General features: G+C 38.2%; 2 protein-coding genes across 6 annotated transcripts in view; one reads left to right on the top strand and one right to left on the bottom strand.

Moving 5' to 3' along the window:
- Positions 1–12,633, bottom strand: part of LOC135934449 (EEF1A lysine methyltransferase 2) — a 233,086-nt gene that overhangs the window by 103,066 nt on the left and 117,387 nt on the right. The gene's annotated exons all lie outside the window — the stretch shown is intronic.
- The window catches only part of LOC135937708 (eyes absent homolog 2-like), a 52,572-nt gene that overhangs the window by 29,149 nt on the left and 10,790 nt on the right, over positions 1–12,633 (top strand). For 3 of the 5 annotated variants that reach the window (XM_065480903.1, XM_065480913.1, XM_065480894.1), the window contains exon 1: positions 7,904–8,089. The exons of 1 other annotated variant lie outside the window; for it this stretch is intronic. In XM_065480903.1, the coding sequence (XP_065336975.1) occupies positions 7,919–8,089 (171 nt within the window). In that variant the 5' untranslated portion in view covers positions 7,904–7,918. Of the gene's footprint in view, positions 1–7,903; positions 8,090–8,770; positions 8,924–12,633 lie in introns of those variants that run through there. One more of the 5 variants, XM_065480923.1, reaches the window with a different exon arrangement.

The following is a 12,633-nucleotide window of genomic DNA, read 5'->3' as shown; positions in this document are numbered from 1 at the left end:
TTAAAAATACAGTTGTATCAAAGTTCTAAACGACATTATTTCAGGTATTTTCTTTTCATTCACAATTTTCCTCTAACAATTTTTTTTAATGCACGCACATACGTAAGGACGTATACGCAGTCATAATAAGTTTGGGCGAGCACATACAGGCAATCTCGCGACGAGGCTCATTTGTGATGTCACGTGGACGTGAAACTGGATATATACCGTGGTCGCTGGGCTAAGCGGAGATGCGAGAGGACCACCGCTCGCACCAGCGTGCTGCACAGCAAACTTGACGTTTATATTTATATTTGGAGTCGCCAGTTAACCCTTGCCGATGAAAAAGCTGCCATAATTTATCAATCGTCCTCCGCTTTTCGGCCCAAATTCGAGCGAGTCATGCACACGCGCTGATGGGGATTGATTAGTATTTCTCGTCCAGGGGGTGAAACCCGATAGGGCTGCTCTCGGGACTTAATTGCCGTTGAGGTGATGAAAGAGCTCACATTTTTAAATGCGCTTCTGATTTTGAAAATACGGCAGGAAGGAATAATTATTTCATATTTAAATATATATGTACGGCTACATAACATGATCAATTGAAAATCGCATTTATTGTATGCATTTTACAATTTCTATCATCATCATCTGCTCTCGATCTTTATAAGATTTGTCAAACGCACTTAAATTTACTCCTCGAATACGGTAACAAAGTAATAATTGCTACCTAAACTGTATCCAGCTAGCTGGTGTATATGTAAATTTAGATTTTTCTTTCTGATATATATAGTGTTATTATTATTTATTTTATCTCGCTAAGAAAATATATGCGCGATAACAACAATTGATAGTACAGATAGAACTAACAATTTAGATTCAAATTTTTGGTTTATTACGGATCAGCAGGGCAACTGTGCCCCATACATCCACATCCAGAACTTAACAAAAATATAACAAAGCATTTTTTTGTATTTGATAACAGAGGGAATAGTAAAATCAGTCTATCATATCAGTATTTGGCAAGAAATGTTTGGCTCAGTTTTTGTTTGAATGCACTTGAGTTCCCATTCATACACAGATTCGGCGACAGGTTGTTCCACAGGCGATAACAAATGACTTGGAAGCACTGCTCAGGCACTGTTACACTGACAAAGGGGGCCCGAAGTCGCATTCGATGCGCCCGTGACCTACCCAAAAAATCGACATCATGCATTGTTGTTACAAGATTGTGCAAATATTGGGGACTATTATTATACAAAATTTTGTGAGTCTGGACTAGAACATGCAGTTTACGTCTATCAGTGACATTTAATATTTGGCATTTTTTATACAACGGGGAAAGTCGCTGACCACGTTTCACTCCGAAAATATACCTTATGAGATGATTTTGCAATACTTGCAGCCTATTGATCTGCGCCGAGATTTATTGTCTACAAATTTATTGTTAAATTAAGCACAACATATTCTTAACTGAGTGAAAATATTGAATGGAGTGCGTAAATGTTGTATGGTATCATTTGTGAATCAAGCTGAGTGCGTAAATCAAGCTGGTGCGTCGTGCCATATATACATTGCGTCGCTTATGTGGAACTGGATCAGATTGAATGAACTCTATATTAAATTAATTTGTAATGCATACTGATCACGCGATACTGCCCCACGCGAACGAAATTCTAACCCGTCAGTAGCGTCAAACCAGGAAGATAAATTGCACATTCGAAGAAACTCGTGGCTTGGCTCAACTGTTTGCAAACCTGTGCATCGAACGGTATAATATTTGCATCATTTTTTTTATAATATTTTTCGTGGTGACAGTTGGTATAAAATAAATGCTTACACGATTATTGTGAAAGGTGAAGGGGCTGTGATATCCGTGATATCATTTTCAAGACAGTATCTAATTTTGTTGTATATTCTGTACAGCTTTGGTATACACATTTATTGTATCTCGTTGTGCCAAAACCGAGGCATTATTTAATTTTATTCCCTCTCTGCTATTTAATTTGCTGAAATTGACAAAACTCATCAATTCGAGAGCTGAAATCTTTACTCATTTTTAATATAAAAATAAATCTTTTTTCTATAAGCTATACAAAAAGTTTCAATTACATATTTAAGTTAGCTGAAGAACAAACAATACTCGTACTTAAATTTGATTAAAAAGCTAACATCATTTGCAAGGTAACCTTTATATAATAATTTTTTTAATGATCATGAATATGTAGCGGTACAACAGCGCGGTCCTGCTTTTTTGTTGGAAGACAGCAATTGTCGGCTGTTTGAATTATGGTAATTTTGCATTATTGTTTAAGAGCAGAAAGATGATTTTAAAATAAGAATTCAGTTTTCGTCCGTCAGCCACACGGTTCTGACGTGAGTCGTTTAATTGTGCAGAACCCGATTCAAAGGGGTGAGTCCAACCGTCAGTTAGCAAAGAATTTGTAACTTATTATTGTAAACAATTTCAGTTCTTGTACTTGAATAAGTATCCGATCGGATTTTTCCAAACTGTAACGTAAAATATCAACAAAATTCGTCATCTGAATTTCATCGGTCTTCTCATCATTTCAACCCTTTCAATCTCCCAAAAATATTTTAACTGCCAAATCTGAAATAAATTGTTTGGACCTAAATTATTTATGTTGCATTAGGTTGCAAAAGCTTCCAGTCTGCAAATTTTTAACTCAATTTATCCACAAATCACTGTATAAATACGCAGAATCCGACGACTCCTTAAAATTGATGTGTGTGTGGCGAACATCTTTCATCGTTGCACGTAAATACACGTGCCCACATGTGCTTTTTCCTCATTCAGAGCCGAGTAAAATTCTGCTCTCATTTACTCGAAAAAATATGGCAGAAATTAATAACAAAACGCAGTGTCGTGTTCGCTTGCACAGCAGCTTCTGGCTGATGAATTATTAAATTTTGCTGGCTGGCTGCGGGATCAAGTGGCCCGAGGTGTCGGTTTTGCGCATATTAAAATATGTGCGAGAGCGCAGAGAGCAACATGAGTCGTCCGTCATCGCCCTTGCATCGCACTCTCAGTCAGATCGGAATAAAAGGAGCTGCCACTGGGCAAAATTACACCCAAAGAGGAATCAGGCTTCATAAATGAGCGAGCGAATGCGATAATATTAATTCGCCGAATAGGCACTATACTACTCGGCCGAGATATGGTATCAGCCGTATCAGCCAGCCAGCTAGAGTCGGGTTGACACGCCGCGCTCTTTGCTCTGCTCTCTGCTCACTGCACTCTTCCCCAGTATCATTCGGATCGATTGTGAAACTTTTAATCATGAACGCTCCACAGTGCCACAATTAAATGTTTTCGAAGGCATGCGTGCCAATAAGTTAGACTTTTAATATATTGATCTGAAAGCATTGCCAAACACAATTCAAATTAAACTTCATAAAAAATCGAAGCAGAGTTTCAGTTTTCTATATATCTTCTACTGTTTTTATTTTCAAACGTAAACAGAAAAATCATATTTTTTCACAATTCCAGTGAACCATCTAAACCATCGTGAAATAATCAATCTAGTGTTTGTAAATGAAAAATGTACCAAAAATGGTCTAGCATATATGAGATGTTTTTATTATTTAGCTACAGTTGTACAAGTTGGTCGGCTTGTCGCCTTTGAACTGCAATTCTGCTTATTCTGCAGCAAAGGGAAAGGCAAATCAAGCTTAAACAAATTTGGTCCGAGAAGTGTGCTGAAGAATTAACATTCGTGACGAGCGCCTGCCAGAATACGTAATTATTTTGAAAATGTGAAAAGTGAGTCAGCTATTTTACAATGCAAAAGGCGGCGTCTCAGCCTCTGATGTGCTCACGTCGCTCTTGCTCAAGTATTCTCCAAACAGAGAGATACTCTGTGCAAGCAGCGCGATCACAAAAGCGTGAACACATCCATATGTAGATTTATGCTCTTTGTTGGTATACACACAATTTGATATCTGCAAGTTAAAAAAGCAGCCAGCTGCACTACTGTTGTCATCCACGAAATCTATCGTGGTTGCTTTTTATCAACATTGTGTGAGCTGTCCATGTACCGAAAATTGATATATTTGAATCAAAGAAACTTCTTTTAGATACACATGAGCACACCGAGGGTTTGTTTGAAATTTAAAAGGAAGTAATGCATTTGAATCAACCAAATAGAAGGTAAAGGAAGAACACCTGCAGAGAAGAAGGATCTTTTAGATTATAGATGAAAGAGCACCTGAATTATTATTTTTTCATTTATACTTTAAAATATTATCCTGTTAGAGATAAATTTCATTTTTCATATTATGACGTGAATTCGGATTTTAAAAGTTGTATCATGTTTATTCAAATGAAAACTGGTTTATTCACTGGCAGATCAAACTACCGCTTCCTCTGCGTTGTTCCAAAGTGGAGAAGGATCGCATCATCCAGCAAGCAGTCAGCTCTATTATGCAACTTCGTACATATACAGTTTTGTTTTTTGCTCGCCGCACTCCTCGTCCGAAAGAGTTTATTTACTTCGTTCATAACTTTTAAATTGATAAGTTCTCATTTATTTGGTTAAGAGCTGCTGTTAGATCGTTACAAAAACAAGGAAAATTAAATCAAGCATTATATATATAGTTGTTCAAATATGCGCAACATTTTGAGCGGAATTGCAACAGAGATATGAGGCGAAAGTTTTTTTAAGGGCCGACATATGCGACAACAACCAATTTAAAATTTCACACCAGCAGAATCGCTTTATTCATAAACTACACCGATACTCTCCAGCATAGACTAAACTAGAGTGCGTTTATGACAACGTTTGTTCAATTTCTATAAAATGGATTGTTGAGAACATATATGGAAAAAAAATTAAAGAATCTTTGCTGTATTTAATTCACGATATAGTTAAAGTCTAGTGATTTTTGTACTTTATCAAAGTGTCTAATTTTTTATCAACGTGCAAAATTACTCGAGACAAAAATTAATGCAGCGTGGTAGATGCAGTCAGTCAATTGATGATAAGCCATATTTTTTAATTTCCCGCTTCACATCGTCAACAATGAACAGTTTATATGGGCAGCTCCAGGCAAAGTAGCTGCCGAAAATGACTTTTTTTAAATTATGAAACACTCAAATATTGTTTCATATAGCATTGATATTTTATATCTATAGCTTTCGTGGTGTGCAAGGCCGTGCTGAGCAGAAAACAGGCGTGTGAACTGCGCCCAGGTAATCACGCCATAATGACTGGCAAAAAACAAGCTCAGAGAACTAGGATAAAATACGAATATATAACAAAAATGAAGCAGCATGGCTTGGGAGAAAGAGAGAAGCGAGGAAAAATCGAAAAAAAGTGAATGACTGCGGCTGGTGGTTTCTGCGGTTGTGTCATTAAATACAAATATACACTGGCAAGGAGTTATAATAATGGCAGCAGCGGCAGCAGTTTCTCGATATCATAGACCGCACTTGCCCTATATACTTACACATGCACAGAGCGCGAGAGGTAGAGTACAGTTGGCAATAAAACTAATAAGTGTGACAGGTGTTGAAGGCTCCTCGCGGGGGGCTGGATGGGGCTCACCGCGGACTCGCCTATCCGGTATCACTCGCTCGCTTGCGTACATCAATCCGCTCTGAGCTGCTGTTGTCATCTCGTCGCCAAACCGCAGCAAATGCAATATTTTTCTGTCTGTCCATCTGCCTCTGCCTTAAACTGAAGTCGACGACGAAACTAATCACGTAGAAAATCATGCTCGCTGTCGCCGACGACGCGACCAGAAATCTGCTTTACGAGAGCAAACAGAATAAAAATCTCTGAAGCTGCCAGCGTCCTTGAAAACGGCTTTTCAAGCAATGGCAGTCAGTTTGCGTGGAAACGAGAGGACAGGTTGAGCACCGCCGACGTCCACATACGTTTATCTGCCAACGAATTGCAGCAGGAAACCTACAGTTAGCCTAAAAGTGTGGAAGCTTGCTTTTTCCTAGAAACCACATCGCATAGCTCTCGAAAAATGAAAATTTATGAGGGCAGGTGGCCCGTTCACCAAAATTACGAGAGTTTCTGTTATTTAGAAGTTAACGCGCAACAAGTAGCAGAGCAGATTTTTTCCCTCCGTGTTTACCCTCCCAGAATACTGCTTTAGCGAGGGTGACAGCGACCGATTTCTGCCATATACCAATGGAATTTTAATGCCCCGCTTCAGCCTGTGCTGCTGATTTATTTGAGTAGATTCGTTGGGGGACACATTTACAGCTCAGCTCGCATCCTGTTTAAGGGCGGAGGGTGTAGTTCAGCGACCTTTATATGTGGTCAAGCCGTTTTTCAACATGTGCAACACACCCCGTAAACCAACGTAACACTCACATTCCTACTTTAAAATACTTTGCTGTTGTCGGGGGTGAAGAAAATAAGGGATAATCCTCTTTTTTAGAAAATTTCGATTACAAAACAGGGCACCCAATGGTAGTTTTATCGTTTATCTATATGTACTTTATGTAAACTGTCACAGACTACTCAAGTAAAATTGGTATCAGCTACGTCCCATCTATATATCTCAAGAATCAAGTCAAGTGCGAACATTCAATAACAGATTTCCAAATTCTGAAAATTTGTAGAAGTTTTCAACAGTACGTTCATAGCATAATAATTATTAATTTTTAAATATAGTGTATTAAATAATGAAATAATATATTTTAAATACTCTGACACAAGTGGAAATTTTGCCATATTAAAAAAATGGACAAAATAATCGTAAAATTGATGAAAGATATAGAGAACGAGTTTTCATGAAAATACACATTCAAACCAAAAAAGGAAAGGTTTAGCAGAAGTGCGTTCTCTTTTTTCTATCTCAACTTGCAAGGATGTGTCTAATCTTTTTTAAGTTATTTTTTTTCAGCCCACTTTGTCTTATCGGTGTTTGCCCTTCTGTCGGAGGTTCAGATGGTATACTGCACAGAAATAAATATTTTCTTAAAAATCAATCTCCTCCTTTTAAAATGTACAATATTTAAAAAAATATTCGGTTATTGTTTGGTGTTTGACATGCAGAAATAATTAATTAATGTGGAGGTAAGCAAATACCTCTTAACATAATATTCTCATTGAATGAAGCACGCGCACGCACTTATTTACTGACATCGTCATTACGTTCCCACACGCATTGTGGTCTTGAATCGAGAAGTCAGCACTAAATTCTGCCTGCTGTGTTTTGTTGTGTTCCCTCGCAATTTAAATGTCGTGCTTCTCGCGAGCGTGAAAACACGAATTTCTTCTCTCGAAAATAGACTTTTCCATGTGCATCCTACGGTTGCCGCGTGTGCCGCCGGGCCAACTCTCATCAGCACACAAATTCATTAATCTACTTCAAAGAAAATCGTTTCCCCAGCGCCTGAGCGAGCCCCTCTTAAAAGGTTGCGCGCACACGATTAATAACTCATTTTTAAAAGAACAAAGAACTTCGCATGACTGCCCATCAGCTGAAAAACGTTGACATGGCAGTCCCGGGAGCAGAGATCAAAACCGCTTCAGCCAGGCTCCGTTTTCAAACTCATTAATTTTGCAATTTGGGAAGAGTTAAATTTGGAAGCAACAAAGAGGTTTCTAGTAAAAATTGAAAAATTGCTAAATTTGAAATAAAAGTATTAAAAACTGAAATAAATCTAAAACAGGTCTGAACATTTGATCGCAAAACGAGGAGGAAAGAGTCATGCATAGTGATTTTTTGCCCGTTACGATTTTTTGCCGACCCTCATAACGAAAGGAGCCCAAATGAGAAAAAGATGACTGTGTTTTCGGTCGGGGTTGTATGGAGGGGGGGGGGGGAGTTCGATCAAGGGCTGCTTGGCGCATCAAAACAAGTCAACACATGCTTTTTGAGCCAGTCAGATTCTTCCTGCGAGACGAGAAGCAAGTGTGCGCGTCGGTCCGTTTCCGACCAGAGTATTAGCGAGATGTTCAAAAGCGTCCTGATGTACGCTGAACCGCCTCCATCCGGCCTCAATTATTTTGTACACTTCAAGGAGGACAACAACAACAAGCGCAGTTTCCATCGAGTTGAAAAACTTGTATCTGCAGCGCGGACGGCGGACGAGGCGTTTATTGAGACAAGAGATGAGCAACAGGTGAGATTAGGGGCTCACTTTGTCAAAAGCTTAATATTTGGCAAGGCCACTAAATTTGATTTTTGAAGCACGTGAATTAATTTAATATCCACCTACGTTTCAAATTATAAATTAAAATGCAATCAACGATGCACAATTATATTTAAAATTTGTTGATGAGTAAATTTAACTTTTGTAAAGGAATTCCGTCAGTTAATGGGACAATTTTGAATTATTTTTACCTACCACCAGGAATTAGGTAAATCCTTCAGAAGATATTTTCATTATTTGGCAACGATTGTCAATCTCAGTTGTTGTAAAAATCAGCTAACTAAGCCAAGAAATTGTTTTGAGCACTGGCTAGTAAATTATGAATGTAATTTGGCAACTAAAATATCCAATAATCGAATATTTTAATTAAAAATCATGCAAATATTAATCAAGTTCCCAAAAGTCCGAAATAATTCCTGCGAAAACAATTAAATTAATTGCTGTCGTTGATGCGTGCTCGCTTTTGGTGTCGTTTTCGCACAGTTGACGATGAATGGACGATGAGCGACCTGAAGGTGTGAGTGTGGGTGGGGGGTGGCGAACCTGGTTGGCTGTCGCTGCGACACCAACTCGGCCGCCTGTCACGGCACATTGACAATTATTGCACTTTGCGTCTCTCTGCCGGGCAGTCGATTGGTCTTTCGGGAGTGCGAGCTTTTCTGCGTAGCGGCCCATCAACCGTGGGCACCCATGGTGCGAATTATGTCTGGGCTAGGCAGGCCCCAGCCCAGTCCCCCAGCCGAGCAGAGCGGCACCGTCCGGCGTCTCGCCTCAGGCATAGTCGACTTCGAGGACAGGGCTCAGGTTAGGAAGCACCACATTTTCTTGTAATTTGCATATTATTTACTTTCGGCGTCAATCTGCAGGTTTGATAAAAGCGTTTAAATTTGTGCCGAGGAAAAATTGAATTCTTCAGCTAAATCCTTCTTTTTACTTACAGTTGCGAATATTTTGTTCGTCAGCAGGACAGGAATCACAAATTTTTAATCTTTTATTAGCAAAAGAGCCATGCATAAACGATCAATTTAAATCAGATATCAAAGAATTCTACCAAGCCGTTGCTGGCTCGCGTTGTTGAGCGCATGATTTGCGTGAACTTGCAAAATGATAATCAAAGTAATTAATTATAAAGAAAAAACATATGTGGGGAATTTATTAGGCTGCAAATAATTTTGAATCAGCGATCGTTGAAAACGTCTGTCTTCACTCATTTCAGAGTGCAAACAAAAAGGGAAAAATATCAACGAACTCGAATCTCCTTGCGATATAAATTCCTCTTGCAATTGAACCAAGCCAAATAATTTCATCCATTCGTTAAGAGTGGAAAACTGCTACTATTAACATCACGAAAATAATTCTAGAAGGGACTTGTTGGCCTAGTTTTTGCTTGTGTGAGTATAAGTCAATGTAAAATCAGTAGAATCAAGCAATGTTTGGTGGTCGAGTGCGGGATGATATGCGCCTACACTTGACTTAATTGCATTGCAATGACGATTTTATTCTGATTTGGGAGGATTGCGAAAGCATTTCCACTCGTTTCTTGCTAATTTGCACCATTTCAGCATACGACAATATTATTCAAATTTAAACATTAAAATGGCCCTAATTTTAACTTTTTAGGAATTTGAAGAAGACCAAAGACAAATTTATTTTATGACGACTCTAAAAATTTGATTTGAGAAGGCTCATAAGCATATGTAGTTTAAATATTTCCTGGTTGAACGAAAAGGTCTGTTGTCTTAAATCCTCACGTTTTTGCAATAGACGAGTAATTTTGAAAAATGATTACGAATCCAAATTTTTAGATTGCCATATTGAATTTACCAACACGAAAAAATGACTTAGAATTCACATTTCCATTTTTTCTCTCTCAGTCCTTGGCGCTAGAATCTTCTCATGGCCTTGAAAGTGGACGTGTGTTCAAATTTACGAGCGCCTAAATTTCCAATTAAAATAGCTGAGGCAGCTAATTGAATCGAAACAGCAGAGTCGGTGGTTGTTTTGAATTCAACAACTGCGCGCTCTGGGCTGGATGGTAAACAGATGGTAAGATTTTTGTGCTTTGTACGCCGACTTTTTGGGCGCGCACAAAAACGCCGGATAGTTTGTTCTGCGAGCCAGTGCCACCATGCATGCAGTAGCGTTTTAATAAATAATACTCTCGCTGCGCCAAGTGTGCATATGCCCGCCTTATGCATATTTATACACGGCGAGTATATACGCGTGTATATTTAGTGTGGCACCGCCAGTAGTGATATATCACGCTTGTCATAATTCCGCTCAGCGCTCAGAGAAAGAGCGGCGAGAGAGATGCGCCGCCGCCGCTCCAAATTAATAATCACTTTCATCATCGCTCGCACTCGGCGGTGCCACACTCAAACCCCAACAACCGTAGTCGAGGGCGAATGAATTACCCGACTAAAAAACGACCACAACATATCAAGTTTGTTGGATTTATTACTTATTTAATTAAAAGATATAATTTGCTACTGGCTCAAAAATACCATTTTTTTTATATAAAATTTTCCAATCCAAAATAATAAAACCAAAACAGTGTTTAATTTAGGTTGGTTAAGGAAAATAAATTAACGAAAAGGTTTACATATTTGCCTTGTCTGCCTATATAGTATCACTTAAAAAATAAATTAGTGTATATTGCTCTTATGTGAGTGAGGTGTAATTTGCAAATGCATTTGTTTGTCTGCTTTTCAAAAACGGTAAAGAAAACGATAATATGTAATTACAAATTCTTCAAAGTTACTTGCAAATTGTAGTTTTTTAATTTTTCTTAATTCTGTCAACCAGTCATATTTAATCGAAAAATGGTTATGTAATTCAAAAAATATAAAACGACCAAAAATATAAAAATAGAAATTAAATATGATGGCCAGTAGAGTAACCAAAATTAAATGCCATTAATACAAACTGCAATCTGTTATTAAGTATTTTAAAAAGTTGATCGTCAGTTTACCCTTTTCGACGGTCTCAGAGAGCATCTTGTCACACTTTCGTCAGCGAAGCATAGCAGCTGATCAAGGCAGTGTGTCAGAAAAAAGAGTTTCCCACATTCTCTCCAGAAGTATATATGCACGAGAGAAAGCTTTAACCCCATAACACACCCCCATTTGAATATATATCCGCTCACCCCTGCGCCGGAGTGCTGAAAATCAGGGAGGATATGAAAAAATTGAGTGACTCTCTGGCTCTCTCAGGCCGTCAAAATATTTGGCCGCGACTATTAATTTCTCGCGCACTCATCTCCACCGTTTACTCGGAGCCATAAATTTAAATAAACCGGCTGCTCTCATTCTCTCAAGACATACTCTCCAAGGCGGGCGCGTGTTGATTTAATTCATTCAGCGCAGTTTAGTGCCCGGTGCTGCTGGGCTGGCTCGCGCGGCACACAACATTTCAGCACATGAGTGCTATGTGTTTAATAACCAGCCGCTCTTGTACTCGCTTAATTAAGCGCGCTAAATCACGGCCCAATGTGTTTTTCAACATTTTTTCCTGATGTTGCTTTTTATTTATGATCTGCTGCAGCAAGAGTGATTAATTTATTCGTAAAAACAGTCACATCTAAATTAAAAATTTGGTTCACTCAATTAAAAATTACGATTTACAAGCAAAAATTTTTGTAAACATTTGTTTTATGCTTCCCAAGAAATCTACTAAACTTCAACTCACAGTTCCCAATTTAAATATTAAATCTACAGACTAGCAGCTATTATAGGCGCATTGAAAACGTTCTTCTAAAACCACACGGTTGAAATTTATGTTTTTTAATTCAAAATGCATATATTATGAAAAGTAAGCGACTTGATTTCAGGAGTCGTTGGGGAAATGAAAATATTCAGTCTCTCAGAAGTGTGTCGTTGGAATCCCACGCGAATAAAAATAGATTTTTTGTGAAATGACGTGTCCGCATGTCGCTTTCACGGTTTGAGTTATAAGGAGCGAGATGTCTAATTAGAGGCAAAGCATTGCCAGCGCAAAAACCACATATATATTCGGAGAATTTCACGCCTGGTGCGATAGAAAAAAATCATTCTTAGTTTGCTTAGACTTCTTAATGTTCCTTTGTTTTTGTTGAACATTAAGATTTTGCAACTTTAAAAGCAGAAGAATGATTTGTAGTTTTCAATTTTTTTATATTTTTGTAAACTATACTAGTTTTCACTTCATTTTAGTCATTTTTTTTAATTTTCAAAAAATAAGGTCCTATGTAGTTTTGACGTTTAAAAAAGTTACTACTGTACTGTTAAAAAAGTAGTAAGGTTTTATCATATGCCTCACTCGAATTAAAAACTAAATTTCTACCTTTAAAAATAGGATTTCCTGATGCTTGTGATTTTAAATTTCTTTTAATTTAGAATTTCTTTGAAAACTGGGAAGGTCATCGGCACCACCCTTGTCTGGCGCTTTAACCAGAGTTGAGTGCTCTAGCTGCTTTTAATTCCTCTTGTCTCAGGCCGCGCGCATCTCCATTAATTATGAATGACTCGCACGTTGGC

This window comes from Cloeon dipterum, chromosome 1, assembly GCF_949628265.1.
Source record: "Cloeon dipterum chromosome 1, ieCloDipt1.1, whole genome shotgun sequence".
NCBI lineage: Eukaryota > Metazoa > Arthropoda > Insecta > Ephemeroptera > Baetidae > Cloeon > Cloeon dipterum.
This window is presented reverse-complemented; position numbering and strand designations above follow the sequence as displayed.